Raw genomic sequence first — 16,716 nt, forward strand, 5'->3', positions numbered from 1 at the left:
CTAATTAGAAAAGGTCATCGAGTATAACATTGGTTTTTTTTCTGAATAGTTGTAAATTGTCATTAGAACTACCATTGTGAAATAGCTAGTAAGAGGGGGGGATGGTGTTTAGTGTAAAATTTAGGCAAGTCAAAGTTAGTCTGCAACAACTTTATGGCTTTCTCTGTTGCCTTCTTGAAAAACTGTAAGGGGGAATGATCTCTCTTCTTTGCTTGAAGAAGAGGAGACCTTAGGGTTGCAAATGAGGTGGTTAAGCTGGTGAGTTAGTATCTATCTTCAGTATTTATGAACAATCTTGTCCAGCCCTCTTCTGGTTTTGAAGCAACATGTTTTTTTCCAAAGGAGGAGTAGAGCCCTCTACGTTACTTTTGAGTCTTACCTGACTTTCTTGGGCACCCCACGTAGCACCCATTTTAGTGATTGTCATGGGTGTCCTGGTTTTGCCTGAGATAGAGTTAATTTTCTTCCTGAAAGCTGGTTAATGCTGTGTTTTGCATTTAGGATGAAGATAATATTGATAACACACTGATGTTTTCGTTGTTGCTAAGCAGTATTTACATTTAAGTCAAGGCCTTTTATGCTCCTCACATCACCCCACCAGTGAGGAGGCTGGGGGATACACAAGGAGCTGGGAGGGGACACAGCCGGGACAGCTGACACGAACTGGCCAAAGGAATATTCTATATCATATGATGTCGTAATCAGTATACGACTGTCGTGGTTTCACCCCGGCTGAGGGCCAAGATCCATGCAGCTGCCTGCTCCTTAAAGGAAAAGAGCAGGTTAAAGGGAAGGGGAGGGGGGGGGGGGAGAAGTAAGGGAAGGGAAAAGGAAGAGGAAGGGGCAAATAACCCCAAAAATCAAGAAATTATAAGAGGCCTGTGGGTTGGGATAAGGATAGTTTACTAGGATGACAGAAAGATACAATGTAACAATACTAACAGGACTTCAAAGCAAAAATCTATGAAGCTGTTGATACACAATGCAGTTTCTCACCAAACCCACAACTCAGGCCGTGCCACCCAGAGCCGTCCCAGAACCCGACCGTCCCCCAAGAACCGCGCGTCCCGGAGCCGCCCTCGGCCTTCCTCCCGTCAGCCCCTTTTCTCCAGAGCTGTGGTTCCAAGTCCAGCATGCCACCAATAATTTCCTTTCCAAAGTAATGGGGGACTCAGAATTGAGAGGCTGCAGCTCCGGAGCAGAAAAACACTTTGATGAAAAACAAAGTCAGGGAAAGAGTTCATCTCTAAGCAACATGCAACACAAATTTCTGAAACCCTCTGAAGATGATGTATCACCTTACACTGCACCCGGAGCAACCAAGTGATGATGTGCTCACCTGGGCGGCGACTGAAATCTTTTCGAACCTCACGCAGCTCACTCAGGGACAGGGATCGTGTGACAACAACCTCATCCTGAGATGGTTGAGATGGAACAACCTTATCCCGGGATGGTTGAGATGGCTTTGCCTTATCCTGAGATGGTTTGGATGGTTCTGCTTCATCCTGACATTCATCAGATGACCCAGCTTTATCCTGACCTTCATCAGGTGGCCCTGATTCAATTTCATCCTCATCCTCATCCTTCACTACAGGAACAACTCTCTTTGTGTATTTCCTCTTTCGTATGGGAGCAACAGACACTGATGTGGGTTGATTTTTTGTTTTACCGACAGTATCTCCTGTAGGGGCAGCAGTAGCTGCAGCATCAGTTGGGCAGGTTGCAGTAGCCACAGTGCTAGTCACAGAAGTTACAGTGGCCTCAGTGTTAGTCCCAGTGGTTACAGTAGCTGCAGTGCCATTCATAGGGGTTGCAGCAGCTACAGTGCTAGTCACAGAAGTTACAGTGGCCTCAGTGTTAGTCCCAGTGGTTACAGTAGCTGCAGTTTCTGCTGGTCTGTTTTCCTTCCTTTCCCTCTGACAGTGCTGACTGCTATCAAGCAGTGTTTGGTAAATAGTGGCCAGGGCCCAGCACAGTGCAGTAAGCTGTGCATCTCTGGGAAAGTTACAGCAATGTCTTTTCAGATATGCAGCCACTTTATCAGGGTCCCGTAACTGTTCAGGGGTGAAACTCCAAAACATCGGACGTGAGAAAGTGCCTAGGTAGTTGCCCATACTCTGCCACGTACCCTGCCACTCGTGATTATCTGGCCTTGCAGAACACTCTTGAGTGGTATTCCTAAACCTTTGCTTAATATTAAACAAAAGCAGAACCATATTCACCAAACATAACAACAGCAAAATGCTAGTTTGAATATCCCAGGGATATTGGAAATTTTCAAAAACTGTTACCAGAGCTGTTGTATTTAGCCCAAAGGAAGAGAAAGCAGCGTAGATATTTCTTTCTGTACTCCCACCATACCAGCTGCCATTATTAATCCCTTCCTGTCCAAAGAGTGGACAGGGCAGCAAAATCTCATACAAGTACCAGAACAAGTTCACGATCATCGATATCACTGTATCATAAACTGTTTTCATAAAATACACCAAAATGAGGTACGGGAACGAAAACAGGAGCCGCAGCCCGAGGATGTTAAAGGATCCTGCTAGGATTGCATACAACAGACGGTGCTTTTGCTGCCACAGCTGTGAGCACAGCCTTGTGAGGACATACCAGAGCATCGTGACCAGAGACTGCTTAAATCAAAGTGCTTATCACAACTTTGACTTAATTACAATGGGGTCAGGGTCAGATCTACCGTTATCCCAACCTTTCGGGCCCCACGTTGGATCTTGGCCCTCAGCCGGGGTGAAACCACGACAACGACTTGGGAGAAGCTGGCTGGGGGTGTAGACAGCAGCTTGGGAACAAGCTGGCTTTGGTGGTCTGAGTGTGGTAAGCAGTTGTGCTGTGCATAACTTATATTTTATATTTGTATTATTATTATTCCTTTTCTGTCCTATTAACTGTCTTTATCTCAACCCTTGAGCCATTTTTTTCCTGATTTTTCTTCCCCATCCCATTGCAACAGGGTAAGAGAGGAAATGGCTGTGTGGTTGCTTTAGCTGCCTCCTGGGTTAAACCATGACATTGGGAAAGACACATCATGAAGAGAGTAATATTCATGCTTCCTTCTTAAAATTAAGTTAAAAAAAAATTGCTGATTCCTTGTCTTTCTTCAGCACTCTCCCTTTTCCCATCTTTGCAGGAGCTGGGACCTCAAGCCCAAGAAGTTAGGCAGCCCAAGATTATTCTAGAAAAAAAGTTGCAGCATTATATGATTTCTGTCCTCATGTAAACTGAGATAATTGGTTTTACTGACCTTTTACAAGATTTTTAGTCTGTAGATCTAAGAAATGTTCCCATGAACAGTTGGAAAGCCTAGCGGTAGGAAGTTCATGTACCTAGCAGTAAATTCAGGAAGCAGCTAATTCTTCCTATATAGGAGATACTGAAAAGCCTATGCCAGCTCTAGCCATGTAGATGTTTGTTTTATGTGCAGTAGTTGTACTTTTGTCAGAGTAAATTGAAGGAAGTCTGTCTTCATTGTGCAAGTAGCAGAAGATGACCATCATAGGAGATGTAAAAGTAGTTGTCACTGCTGGAAAAAAATTGAAATATAGTAATTGTGAGCAGATAGGAGACATCACTGGTAAGTAATTAGTGTACTAGCAGTTCCAGTTCTCTCTCTCCTTTTAGTTTCTAAAAATCTACATTCACAGGCTTTCTTAATAATGATGTTGTCTTTCCTTTAGCTGTTTTTGTTACACAAACCTTCTCTTTATACCTCTGTGGACTGCTTACTTTTCATTTTGTGGTACTAAATAGCCTTTCCACTTGTTCCCCTCGTATATGCATACATGTGTACTTATAGTAAATGGCTACTAAAAAGATGGTTTCAGAAGCAACTGGTGAAAAAGGAATGCTACTGTGTCTCCCAGTTTTTTGTAAGCAGCACTATTATTTCCTTTAAACAACTCTTTACTTTTCACAAATAAGAACTGTTAATTTCACAGCCTGTGCTACAGACTCAAGCTTAGTATGAAATAACATGAAGTTTAAGGGATAGGATACCTCTACCCCATGTGAAATCCCATTTTATTTTTCAGTAATACACACAAATAAAGAATATGGTATTCGACAATATATTACTTTGCCTTCTGACATGTTTTAAGAGGGCATCTTAGTGCTTCCCACACCACTCCATCAGTGAGTGGATGGGGGTGCACAAGGACCTGGGAGAGGACATAGCTGGAACACCTGTGACCACAGGGATATTCCATAAAATGTCATGTCATGCTCAGTGTACAAAACTGTACAGGAAGAAGGAAGATGGCAGGGGAAATGTTTGGAGTGATGGCATTTGCCCTCCCAAATCACCATTAGGTGTGATAGAGCCCTGCTTTGCTAGAGATGGATGAGCAGCTGCCTGTCCATGGGCAGTGGGGAATGAATTCCTTGCTTTGCTTCTGTGTGCGTGTGGCTTTTGCTTTACTTACTGAACCATCTCGGTTCACAAGTTTTCTCACTTTTATTCTTGCAATTTTGTTCCCCTTCCCAAAATGGGATTGGAGTGAGCACATGTATGCTGCTTGGCTGCCAGCTGGGACAAAACCATTACAAAGCAATAGCATTTTGAAATTGTATGATTGCTTGGTATTTTCTTATCTTTAGCCATTACTCATCTACTACAATTCTACTTAATTATAATAGCCTTTTTCTTGTCTAATGAGTTTATGACTTATAAAAAAATTGTCCTGGTTTTGTCTGAGAGATTCTTAATTTTCTTTCCAGTAGTGTCAGCAGGCAGCCGAGCATGCTCACCACTACCCCCTCTCCAACAGGATGGGGAGGGAAATGGGAAGACAAAGGCAAATCTTGTGGGTTGGGATAAGAACAGTGTACTGGAACACCAGTAAGAACAACAACAACAGCTCTTAAAACAGATTATACACCTGGTGATACACAATGCAGTTTCACAACAAAAACTGTATGACAGGGTGAACGCTTGAGACCCATCACAAAGACAGACCATACCTGAGCTGCATGTCCTGGAGCTGCACTGCCCCTCCCCACTAGTTCCCTTTCATGCCAAGTATGATGTCATATGCTATCAAATATAACACTGGCTAACTAGTTTGGCTCACTTGTAGTGGCTGTGTCTCCTTCCAGCTTCTGGCGAAAATTAACCCTATCTTAGCCAAACCCAGGACAGTATCCGCCCCTTATTCTATACCATCTACATCATGAACAGATCTGACATTTCCCAATTAATCACCACCATTTTCCCTGCCTTTGTGATATATATATAGATAGATAGATATAGATATGTATACACACACCCACACACCCCCCCACACTGATATCATTGTCTTGGTCTGTGGGCCTCTAAATGTCTGAGTTCACTTAGACCATAACTTTGGGCTTCATCTGCCATGACAGTCTCTCAGGGCAGGAGCGATGTCTGTGCCATTGGATTGTTTCATGCTATATTTGGAGCTCATGGCTGGTGTATCTGGTGCAATCCCTGCTTGCAGTCTGCAGGTGGAAGATGCTGACTTCAAGGAAGTTGCTGGACACCAGTTGCTGAGACCAGTTCTAGTTTCCTCATCCACTGATTTTTCATTAATTTGGGTGATTCTCACTGTAACACCATTGATACAGATACAGCAATTGTAGCAATGCTAATGTACAATGGCAGCGTTATTTAGCAATTAACATTATACATTTTCTAATTTATTAGCTATTCTCACCCAAAATCAGATCCCCTTGAGGTACACATTGGACTTCCCATCCTTCTGCACCACTCACAAAGTGTTAAATAAATAGGTATTTGTTGTAATGAAAATGTATGTCTAAGAAATTTTTTGTAATCTACATAGCTGTATTAGATCTATTTTAATGGAAAAATCTTACTGTTACTGTTCCTGATGTTTGTAAATAAGAAAGAGAAGTGTTGTGGTACCTGCCTCCAGTGTGGCATTTTAGCAGTGCTGAAGTCATACTGTTTAAATAGTGTCTACACGTTTTAAAGTGCTTGGATGATCATAGAATCATAGAATCATAGAATTGTAGGGGTTGGAAGGGACCTCAAGAGATCATCGGGTCCAACCCCCCTGCCAAAGCAGGCTCCCTAGGACATATCACTCAGATAGGCGTCCAAACGGGTCTTGAATATCTCCAGAGAGGGAGACTCCACCACCTCCCTGGGCAGCCTGTCCCAGTGCTCTGTCATCCTCACTGGGAAAAAGTTCTTCCACATGTTGGTGCGGAACTTCCTGTGCTCCAACTTGCAGCCATTGCCCCTTGTCCTGTCTCCACAGACCACTGAAAAGGGGCTGGCTGATTCCCCCTGCATCCCCTGCTTTAGATAATTATAAACGTTAATTAGGTCCCCCCTTAGTCTTCTCTTCTCAAGGCTGAAGAGTCCCAACTTACTCGGCCTGTCCTCATAGGGGAGATGTTCCAGGCCCCTAATCATCTTTGTGGCCCTTCTCTGGACCATCTTCAGGAGATCCCTGTCCTTTTCATACCAAGGAGCCCAGAACTGGACACAATACTCCAGGTGGGGCCTGACCAGGGCAGAGTAGAGGAGGAGGATCACCTTCTTCGACCTGCTGGCCACACTCCTCCGGATGTACCCCAGGATCCCATTGGCTCTCTTATCCACCCAGGCACACTGCTGGCTCCTAGTCAACCTGTCATCAACCAGTACCCCCAGGTCCTTCTCCACTGAGCTCTTCTCCAGCAGGTCATCCCCCAGCCTGTACTGATAGAAACGGTTGTTCATTCCCAGGTGCAAAACTCTACACTTGGCTTTTGTTGAACCTCATCTGGTTTCTCCCTGCCCAGCTCTCCAGCCTGTCCAGGTCTCTCTAGATGGCAGCACAGTGTTCCTGCCTGTCAGCCACTCCTCCCAGCTTTGTATCATCAGTGTACTTGCTGAGAGGGTGGATGCTATTCCCTCATCAAGATTGTCAGTGAAGATATTAAACAGGACTGGACCCAACACCGAGCCCTGGGGAACACTGCTAGTCATAGGCCTCCAGTCAGATTCTGCTCCTTGAATCACAACCCTCTGGGCTCAGTCCGACAGCCAATTCTCCACCCAGCTCACTGTCCACTCATCTATCCCATGCTCTCTCAGCTTTGCTATCAGGATGTCATGGGAGACAGTATCAAAGGCCCTGCTGAAGTCAAGGTAGATGACATCCACTGCTCTCCCTCCATCTACCCAGCCGGAGATGAGATCATAGAAGGCAATGAGATTGGTTGAGCACAATTTCCCCTTGGTGAATCCATGCTGACTACTCCTCATGACCTTCTTCTCTTCCAGTTACTTGGAGATGGCATCCAGAACAAGCTGTTCCATTACCTTTACGGGGACAGAGGTGAGGCGGACTGGCCTATAGTTACTAGGTTCCTCCTTCTTGCCCCTTTTACAGACTGGAGTGACATTGGCTATCCTCCAGTCTTCAGGCACTTCTCCTGTCCTCCAAGACCTGTTGAAGATGATAGAGAGTGGCTCAGCAATCACCTCCTCCAGCTCCCTCAGCACACGTGGATGTAACCCATCTGGGCCCATGGATTTGTGTGCACTAATCCCTTTGAGCCGCTCCTGGACCTCCCCTACCTCAACCAGAGGGAAATTCTTCATTTCCCAAACACTCCTACTTTCATCCAGTATCTGTGGGTACCGGGGGGCCTTTGAAGTGAAGACCGAAGCAAAGGCAGCATTCAGTATCTCCACCTTCTCAGCATCCCCCGTTACCAGGACACCCGCCTCATTCAGCAAGGGACCCACATTATTCCTGTTCATCCTTTTTATAGTCACATATCTAAAACCCCCCTTCTTATTATCCTTTATGTCCCTTGCCAGTTTCAATTCCAAGTGGGCTTTAGCCTTCCTAGTTGCATCCCTACAGGCCCTGAGCACATTCCAGTATTCTCCCCAGGTGCTCAGACCCTTTCTCCACAATTCATAGATCTGCTTCCCTTTGAGTTCACTCATTAGCTCCGTGCTCATCCACACAGGTCTTCTGCCTCTCTTTCCCAACTTCTTGCTCAAAGGGATGCATCGTTCCTGTGCTTGGAAGAAGTGCTGTTTAAATGCTGGCCAGCTCTCACAGGCTCCCATTCCTTCAAACAGCATAGCCCGTGAGATAGCCCCTATTAAGTAGCGGAGTTGATGATGGTTTCAGTAGCCAAAAAGTGCTACATTTCCTGATGTTGCTTGACCTTTTGTGTGTGCTACTTTGGTTCAAGTCAAAAGCCACATGTGGCATTATCCTGAATTTTTTAGTCTCTTTAAGAAGATTTGGGCCAAGTTCATAGCCTTTGTAGGGAATACTTGTGTTTGTGGTGGGTTGTTAAATTGTATCCTTGACAGAGTAACAGTAATAATGTGTCATGGGAGATGGCTGTTACTGCAAACCTTTGATCTACTCAGGTTATATTGCTTTTGTCTAATTAGTGCCACGTATGGAAATTAAAGATATAAATAAGAGTTAGTGCAGTGTAGGAAGCTGAACTACAGAATGGCTTGTTCTGTGAGTGCAATCTTGTGTATTTTACTGGGATTTATGAGTCTGACTTAATCTGGCAGTAAGACAGAACACAGATCACATCTGTAGGTGTGTTTCTTGACTGGAGTAGAAGAAATTCTTAACAGGAAATTGAGAAGCATCTTATGTGCTTAATAGCTTTACAAATTTATTTTGTATTTTATAGAGATATTTTGCTCAGATATGGCTAAAAATTAAGCCAGCGGTAGATAGGGACCACAAGTTTAAGTACGTAAAAGTGGTGTTGACATTGACCTGTGTGTTACATAGTTCTTTGACAGTCTCTGCTGCTTGTTTATCAAGGGATTTTTTTTTTTGATTTTGTCTTTTTTGAGGCTACAATGTGGTATCTGTGCTAAAGCAAGTAGGTGGAATTTTTGCTTTAACACAGACTTACGTTCATGCTAGTCTTTCTGTATGTTGTATTAGATGATTGCAGTGAACAGCATGTAGCCTCAGGCTTAAATCAGGGTTGATGTAGAAGTTCTTGAAAAAGAACAGCCAACGTGGATAATAGTCATGAACTAGAAATAACTTTTACTGAATTTTCTTTATTTTAAAGATGTTTGACAGATAAAGTTAAAATCTCCAGATAATGTTTTCTTCTAATGTTTTTATCTTTTCATAGTTATAGAGTAAGATAGAGATGTCAGCCTTAAGAACTTTCTGGACATCATGTACCTAAACATGGTGGACTAAAGCATTTGAGTGATAAACCAGTTTTGACAGTTGACAGAGGTGGTTTTATTCAGTAAATCATTGCTTGGTGTTAAGAAACTGGGAACAGGAGAAAAACTTGGTTTACTTTACTACTCTCTGAATATAAAACATAGTATAAGTCATGACTTACAGTAAAAGATTGCAGTGTTCATAGTTGTGGAAAAAATACTAATTAAAGGACGTATGCCCTTTATTTTTTTGATGACTATTTTTATGATATTTTGATAATAGTTGTTATTTTGATGATGCACGATGTTTTCACAGCTTGGTGGTTTATACAGAAGGCCATTTTCTTGTTCTGATTAACACAGTGTGGTAGTCTTCACTTAACTCTGCACACATGACCTTGAATAAGTCAAAATTGAGCAAACAATCGAGTACACTACTGTCATCATCTGTCTGTTCCCACTTTTTGGTCAGGATATCTCTCTACTCTGTGTACCACGTGTGACAGCCATCTAACAGAAGGCTCCAGTGTCAAGCCATACATTTAATAGCAAAGCTTAGTTTCTTATTTTTAGATCTAAAAAATAAATATTTTTCCTCATACTTTTTTCCCAGCACACCAGTGAATAATCTTGCGTACTGCTTGGTTATGTGGACTATATTTTGAGACCACTGGTGTAGAGGACCAATGTTTTAGGTGGTTAATTAACTGTTGTAGATAAAGAAACTGCAGTGCAAACAGTATGCAAGTAGTGAATTTCCAAGTCAAGGGTTTCTTGACTTTTGCCATAAGTAAAATGGGATTGAAAGTCATACTGGCTTAAAAGGGATGCACAGTTTTATGACTGGGCAGTCACATAAAGCACTGTAGATGACTCTGGTGGTTCAGCCCCAAGCAGTGGCCGAGCACCACATGCCACTTGCTCACTCCCAGAGGAGAAACAGACAGAGTCTCTGTTAGGATAAGGACAGTTTACTGACAGGTACCACAAGAACAAAAACCTGGGACAAAGTGCACATACAGTGGTAACACCAAACACTACCCAAGGTGAGGACTGACTGGATGCCCTGGCCACATTCAAACTGCCCTGGAGGCCCCCAGGAGTGCCCCTCCCCAACCAGCCCCTTTTATGGAGGAGTGATGTCAGGTGGTGTGGAAACCACCCCAGGCTAACTCAGCTCGTCTGTACATGCTGCTTGGGGAGGTGACCTCTGGCCTTACCAGAACCGGGACAGTGACTTTTGTAAACTACGTCTATTAAGATGTAAGTGTTTTATTTGTCAATGTAACTATCTGGGGATAATCAAATGTGATTTATGCCTGGAAATAAAGATACTCTATTCAAAATTGTAAACCTATAAAGGAATTAGATATTTTAGTGTTAAGGTAATTTAAGGAGAGTATGTGATTCTATTTATTTGGCTTATAACCTCATAGTAACATCAGTGTGACAAGCAATTCTGCACCTAATCAATGGGGTGGTGTCTTTTAGAAAGGATTTTTGAGAATGAGGCAGAAGATCCATCAAGCTAGCAGAAAGGCTTGAATAGTAATCAAAGTTATTATTGAGCAAGACACCTAGGAACACTGATTAATTTCACAGACAGAAGGTTGGGATGTGACTTAAAAGTTCCCAGTATTTCCTTCTAAACTTCTTACACCAACAGTCTTCAATGGTTGAAGCTGGCCTAACTCTAAATGAAAATAAAATATATGCTCTTAAATGGTAGCATGTATTGAAATATCCTGTCAGGAAAAAAGGTGAAATCTTAATTTCCTATAAATGAAAGTTTCTTTGTTTTCCCAGCTTACCCTAGTTTTCTGAATGATTTATATAAAAGAACTTGCCTTTATATCCTTATTGTGGGGTGGGCTTACCCAGATTCTCTCTATTAGTAGCATGTTACTTTCTGACTTTTCTAAAGATCTCAAGACATGAGTAATGCAGATAACGAAATGATGTTAGGTTATTGTTTTTAAACAAAAGCAGTAAGACTATTTTGATTAAAAAACAAACCCCAAACTTCTAGTACTTTGTTAATATCAAAACTGTATACAAACACAGGGTAATTTAGACATCTCATTCCATGTTTGCCTTGCCAAAGTAAGGAACTTAATGTGTTAGACACCATTCTGGAGTTTTGTCTAACCAGAAGATAAATAAGGTAGGTAGAATAAGTATTATTCTTGCTATGTTAAATAAAATTAAATTGATCACAGCTGAAACACTAACTCCCTGCCCTGTCTGTATACTTAACAAGAGTTGCTGTAGTGCTTTCATGATAGCTTGTGGTAAAATAAAATGCTAAAGGATGTTTTAGACATCTCCTATAAACAAACTTCTGAAATTGGCAACTGCCTACGAATCAGACATCATCACTCACGAATACCTTTCTACAAATGTTTCCTCTCTTACTAGCATGCATTCATGCAGATAAGTTCTGTAAACCTAGACAAAGCTCAAAAGTCTTCTGGCTTCTGTATTTTTGAAGTGTGTTTAACATTTCGAAATGTTATAAAGAGACACAGAACAGATGTAGTTTTAATAGAAAGGAACTTCTCTTGAGAATGTTTTGGAGTTAATGTCCTTAAAAGTGCAAATATAGGAACAGAGATTCTCAGATTGTCTCGGCTATTACAAGAGGTGCTCTTTCTTCCAAGTTCTGAGTGCTTTTCTTTGTATGCTCATATATATGGCTTGTGGTTTTTGGTTTTGATTTTTTTTACTTAGGTTTCTGTTCGTCTGGTGGAAAATTAATTTGCTGCTGCAGATGCATCCACCTTCCCACATGTGATTTCACCGTAATAGAAATTGAAGGCAGAGGCCTTGAATTCTAGTGTTGCAATATCCCCTTATGTGTAGGATATCTTTTCTGATCCATCATCTGATAATTAGAGATGATCTTTGTAGAATTAAAGCCACTGTTGTTTACCATGTTCTGATGTAGTGTGCAGTGTGGTCTGTGCTCCTTCATAAGCAGCGATAAGCTACTCTTGTAAAGTCTTTCTGAAGTGAGTATGATTATGCAAGCTAAATAGGTAGATATGGTTTTGATTATGCATATTTAAAAATAAATGGAAGCTCTGTATTTGGAAAAAAAAATGCTAATAGGTGGTGACTGTAACAATTTGTCATCTATGATATTTTTATTTTCATGATATATTGAAAACTTATCATAGTGTCTAATTAAGCTTGAAGATTCATTAATATCTCTTGAATTTTTAATTATATCTGAACTGTCTGAGAGAGTTGGGCTTGCTCAGCCTGGAATCTTTCACAGGTCAAAAATGTATTATTCACAAAATACTTAATGAAACTGGTACCACATTCAGTACATGTATTGTAGCTTTTACCTGTAACTTTTCTGAGGTTTTATTTTTTCTTTTCTGTTAAAAACTGTATTTTTAACCTAAAAGCAACTTGATATTGGATAGGAATTCTATTGCTGTGTTCATTAATCTTATTTAACCCCATTTAATTACTTTGTACCTTCGTTTTACAGATGGAATACCTCAGGTTTACTATTTTGGCCCATGTGGCAAATATAATGCTATGGTGCTAGAACTACTTGGACCTAGTCTGGAAGATTTATTTGACTTGTGTGGTAGGACATTTTCTCTTAAAACCGTTCTTATGATAGCCATACAGTTGGTAAGTAGAATAGACATTAATTTGAGTGTTCATTAGAATAACTAAGTCAGCCTTTAATGGATTAAATGCTTTTTTCACTTAAGAGATTTTCATTTCCTGTGTTTTAAATTGGTGGCTTCTAAAGATGCTGTGATACAGTTTTAGCAGGAAGACTGTCTTATGTCACATTACATTGTTCGAGGTTTTTGGGAATAACTGGGTGAATGTAGTTTCACTGTGTCTTCTGAGTTCTTCTAATGACAAACTGAAATAATGAAATTTAGTTTGACATACTCAATTAAAAAGAAAACTTTCATGGAATAAAAGTAATCCACAAAAGCAATTGGACTCATACAAGTGGGACTCATACATTTTTCCTGGACATTCTCAAAATGAAAGAAAGCAAATAAAAAAATCCCCCAAGCCCTTTCAGAAATAGTACAATAGCATGAAGTTATTAAGTGAAGAATTTTTCCCTTATTTGACGATTTCCTGATTTGGTTCACACCTGAGGGTGGGTAGAAATGGAAAGAAATAGAAATAAGGCTTTGAATGTTTACCCTGATACAGTGTGTTTTAATAAGTCCTTCTAAAATATTAATGATATTGAACCTGCACTTCCCTAAATGGGTAGAGATATTTTTTCCTACGAAAGGTAAAAATAGCTATTTAAACATGGCTGTAATTGGATAACAGGCCTGCAGCTATAGATGTAGACTTACTTAGCTTGCTTACAGCCAAAATGACAGTTTGTTTCAAAATGCTCAGCTCCTCACGGATCCTAAGATCATCTTTATTTAATACTTACTGCTCCTTTCTGAATATATACATTTTGATAGAAAATGATCCAGCTAGAATGGAGATTGTAGGCATAATAGTGAATTTTCAGTGCTTCTGTTGTTTGTACCTTTAACATATAATAGATATACCTGAAAGGTTTTTGATCATTGCTAGGTAACATTTCTGGTTAAAGTTTTAATGGGCACAAAACACACTTGGTGCCAGCTGTTCTTAAAGAAGATAACTTCTGTTGTATACTGATTCATGTCTAATGTGAAGTGTGAAAGTTTCCATTGCATTATGTGGTGTATCTGCTTAGGACATGCATGCAATTTTCATTGACTTTTTAACTGGGAGATGCCCATGTAAGAGTAATAGCTTGTTTGTTTTAAGTCAGCAGGAAGGGTGATCTCCTCTAAATATAAAATCAATGTAAGTTATTTAGCTTCTACCACAATTTAATGTGGCAACCTGTAGCTTAAACTAAACTTTCTGTTGTTTTTTTCCTTTTATTTAAGATTTCTCGTATGGAATATGTCCATTCAAAGAACTTGATATACAGAGACGTAAAACCTGAGAACTTCTTAATAGGACGACCTGGAAACAAAACCCAGCAAATCATTCATATTATAGATTTTGGGTTGGCAAAAGAGTACATAGATCCGGAAACAAAGAAACACATACCGTATCGAGAACACAAGAGCCTTACAGGAACAGCCAGATACATGAGTATAAATACACATTTAGGAAAAGGTATGTGTGTCTTCTAAGCACAGGAACAAGAATTCAAGAGCTGTCATACGTCTGAAATAATTTTGTGTTCAAGTTATAAATCTTCTCAGAACTGCAAACTTTGTGTAGTGTGAGAAATTATAGTTTCTCATAGAAATACCATTTATGGGAGTAAGGTTCTCTGGGTCTCTAATCATAATGGCCATGTCTTGTTAAGTAATTTTTACCTTTGTTAGATATCCATAGAAGAAAGGTATCTTTGTATCACGACATCTTCACATTAGAAGTATACCATGGTGGATTGAGTGGGAAGTAGATATGCTTATGAAAGTTATCAAAGATAATAGATTGCAAAAGCACAGGTTTGCAGTGCTACTTGTCAGTTTTTTAATCCCTTTGAAATGCATTGTGTACTGGAATAAAAGTAGCTTATATTTGATGTTCATTTCTTGATTTTTTTTTTCAAAAATGTTTTTACTGTTAATGTGGCTGTGTCAGAGTAGTTGTGCTAGTGTTGTAAATGTAAGCTGAAGAAGACAGTATGTAGGAGATGTAAGATGTTCTTACTGAATTAATAAATTTAGCTGCAGAAAGGTGCATGAGCTTTCAAAGTCATCTTTGTTTATTTCAGTTATGTAGCAGTTTTCTAGTGAAACCAACCAGGTTTGACATCTTCTGAGTTCTGCAAACCAGTTGTATATCATTGCATAGTAATCACTAATTAGGTTGCTCTTTGAATTGATCATTAAAACTGTTGCACAATACTTATGATTCAAAGGTGCTTCTTGTTAATATGGCAAATAAAAAACCATTAAAATTTTGCAGATAGTAATAAGGTATTTTATCAGTAAAATCAGGCCATAGTAGCTTGTGGTTAGCAGCAGTAGCTGATGAAATGCTGTTAACTTACAGAATCATAAAATGATTTAGGTTGGAAAAGACCTTTAAGATAATTGAGAACAAAGGTAAACCTAATACTGCCAAATCCACCATTAAACCCATCTTTTGAATACCTCCAGGGATGGTGACTCAACCAGTTCCCTCTGGAGCCTGTTCCAGCCTTGATAATCTTTTTTGGTAAAGAAATTTTTCCCAATATCCAATTTACTCGCCTTTCCCCATCCCCCACCCCCCCACACTCCGGTACAACAGCAGTCTGTTTCTTCTTGTCCTACCACTTGTTACTTGAGAGAAGAGACTGACATCCACCTAGCTACAACCTCCTTTCCTGTAGTTGTGGTGAGTGATAAGGTCTGCCTTCAACCTCCTTTTCTCAAAGCTAAACTACCCCCGTTCCGTCAGCTGCTCCTCACAGGACTTGCTCTCTAGGCCCTTCATTGCTTTTCCTTGGATGTGCCCCAGCATCTCAGATGTCATTTAATTTCATAGAATCATAGAAACTTTAAGGTTGGAAAAGACCTCTAAGGTCATAGAGTCCAACTGTCTGTCTGATACCACCATGTCAACTAAATCATGTCCTGGAGTGCTCTGTCTACGTGTTTTTTGAACACCTCCAGGGTTGGTGAATCCACCACCACCCTGAGCAGTCTGTTACAATGCATGATCACTCTTGCAGTCAGGAAGTTTTTCCTAATAACCAATCTAAACTTCCTCTGTCACAGCTTGAGGCCAGCTCCTCTTGTCCTGTTGCAGGTTACCTGGGAGAAGAGATAGCACCTAACTTAGAGTCTCCTTTCAGGCAGCTGTAGAGAGCAATAAGGTCTCCCCTCAGCCTTGTCTTCTCCAGGCTAAGCAACCCCAGTTACTTCAGCTGCTCCTCATAAGTCTTGTACTCTATACCCTTTACTGGCTTTGTTGCCCTTCTCTGGACATTCTCCAGTACCTCTGTGTCCTTCTTGTAGTGAGAGACCCAAAACTGAACAGAGTACTTGAAGTGCAGCCTCACCAGTGCTGAGTACAGGGCACAATCACTTCCCTAGTTCTGCTCAGCCACACTGTTCTTGATACATCAAGATACTGCTGACCTTCTTTAATATGTTTTAAATAATAAAGACATAATAGATTTCCTTTAAATGTTTCTAATTAGTTGTCTGTGTTCATCCTTTATACCCTTTTTAAAAACGAAGTAAGTTAGCCTCATTTATAGGAAAAAATGTGTTACTAAGTCAATATGAGGCTCTTCTGGCTGTTTCTGCTTTTCTCTTTGTTCCTGCCTCAGTCTCAAAATCAATCAGGATGAAAGACCCGTCTGACTTTCATGACTAGCAAATTGGCTTCAGACATGCCTTTTCTATGAAAATGTAGGAAATATATACAATTGCTGTTTAGTGCATTCCATGGCAAATGTAAGTGTATGTAGTGTAAATGTCAGTACCTTCTTATACTTTTCTACTTACCTCTTCAGTGAGGAGCAAGATTTTTTTAAAGCAAAAATATAAAAC

The 16,716-nt window shown here is 40.6% G+C and overlaps 1 protein-coding gene across 1 annotated transcript in view; it reads left to right on the top strand.

Moving 5' to 3' along the window:
• Positions 1-16,716, top strand: part of CSNK1G3 (casein kinase 1 gamma 3) — a 61,630-nt gene that overhangs the window by 13,056 nt on the left and 31,858 nt on the right. The window contains exons 4-5 of the mRNA XM_084278627.1: positions 12,675-12,823; positions 14,101-14,335. Of these exons, the coding sequence (XP_084134753.1) occupies positions 12,675-12,823; positions 14,101-14,335 (384 nt within the window). The remainder of the gene's footprint in view (positions 1-12,674; positions 12,824-14,100; positions 14,336-16,716) is intronic.

This window comes from Gallinula chloropus (genome assembly GCF_964237585.1).
Source record: "Gallinula chloropus genome assembly, chromosome: Z".
NCBI classification, from domain to species: domain Eukaryota; kingdom Metazoa; phylum Chordata; class Aves; order Gruiformes; family Rallidae; genus Gallinula; species Gallinula chloropus.